Here is a 1297-nt window from a genome sequence, read left to right on the forward strand (position 1 = left end):
TCAACACCAAAGCAATTAAAAAAAGATCTAGGGCCCAAAGCAAAACCATGTTACTGCTAAACAACAATGGCATGCGTTTCACAAACCTGATAGCAGCCGTCTTAGCACTAGTGGCGTACCGCACCGCGCTATACACCAACGCAACGGGACCGACAAAAGGTGAAAACGCCAAAGTTTTTGCCTTACTGTGCGACCTCGTAACAACTGCAGAAGATGCAGCTGCAAGGCCGGTCTCACTAAAGCCAGCAGAGGAGACGACGAACGCGGTTGCTCTCATCACACTTTTGCTAACAGCGCCAGAGACACTTGACCAGCTGGTACAGAAAACAACGCGCGACGCTCTATTAGCAGGCACAAGCAAAATGCCACATAAGCTATGCACAGTAGAACGCGTAGCCGATTGCACGGCGGCGCTGCAAGCTGTAGATAAGCTAGGTAAGGCCGGTGTCAAAAGGATGGTCGCGTCGTTCAAACAGCGCACAGAAGTACTTGATGCAATAAACGCTACCACCAGAGCGCTCACTAGTCTTTTGCAAAATGCTGCTGAAACTCTGGAAACAGGCAAACAGCAAAAGGGTACCGCAACTGGCAAATCAAGCAATTTACGGACAAGACACCCCGCCAACTTCGTTTCAACTGGCAAAGGCAAATTCGGACCGACAAACCACATGCGGCCAAAGCACACCAACGGCAGGCAAGGTGGCTGGAACGAGCTTGGCAGCAGACCTAATCTGTATCTGCGCTTCTGACGGCAGTCAAGCCGGCAATACAGGTTGCTACGGAAGCAACCCCGGACAAGTCACCTTCACCGGTCCAAACTCGGATCAAAACACAGCATGGCAGAATATAAAAACTAATTGCGGCCATCGTAAACCCAGAATAGGAGCAACCGCTGCTCAGCTGCGAAAGCTAACCAGCGACGTCTACCAAAAACTCCACGAACCCAAAGGCACTAACGGCAAAGTAGGATATCTAGGGCATGTAAACGCACAAGGCGCAGCAGGCCACTGCAGCGGTGAAGACGGCAACGGCAATGGCGCCTGCGTCCACTACGGCATAACCAACAACGCCCCAAATAGACCGGCATGGATGCAGACAATAGAGAGCTTAGCCACCGAAATTGAGAAATCGGAGACCAACGCACGGACAGCAGCGCAAAACGTAGAAAAAATAGAGACACTCAACAGAACCCTCACTAACCTTATAGCACTGAACAACGTCCACCAGCAACTAGCCAGCACGGTTTCCGGCACAAAAGAGACACAGCCAACAGAAAATAAACCAAGCGTTGCAGCAG

The 1297-nt window shown here is 51.0% G+C and overlaps 1 protein-coding gene across 1 annotated transcript; it reads left to right on the forward strand.

Moving 5' to 3' along the window:
• Window positions 1-47: 47 nt before the first annotated feature.
• On the forward strand, window positions 48-749 carry TEOVI_000593800 (Trypanosomal VSG domain containing protein, putative; the record flags this gene model as incomplete). Its single annotated transcript, XM_067223047.1, has 1 exon — window positions 48-749. One exon carries the CDS (start codon window positions 48-50, stop codon window positions 747-749), a length of 702 nt encoding a protein of 233 aa, XP_067079148.1.
• Between the last annotated feature and the right edge of the window lie 548 nt (window positions 750-1297).

The sequence above is a fragment of the Trypanosoma equiperdum genome (genome assembly GCF_001457755.1).
Source record: "Trypanosoma equiperdum strain OVI genome assembly, contig: ctg_1751, whole genome shotgun sequence".
In the NCBI taxonomy this organism is placed as follows: Eukaryota; Euglenozoa; class Kinetoplastea; order Trypanosomatida; family Trypanosomatidae; genus Trypanosoma; species Trypanosoma equiperdum.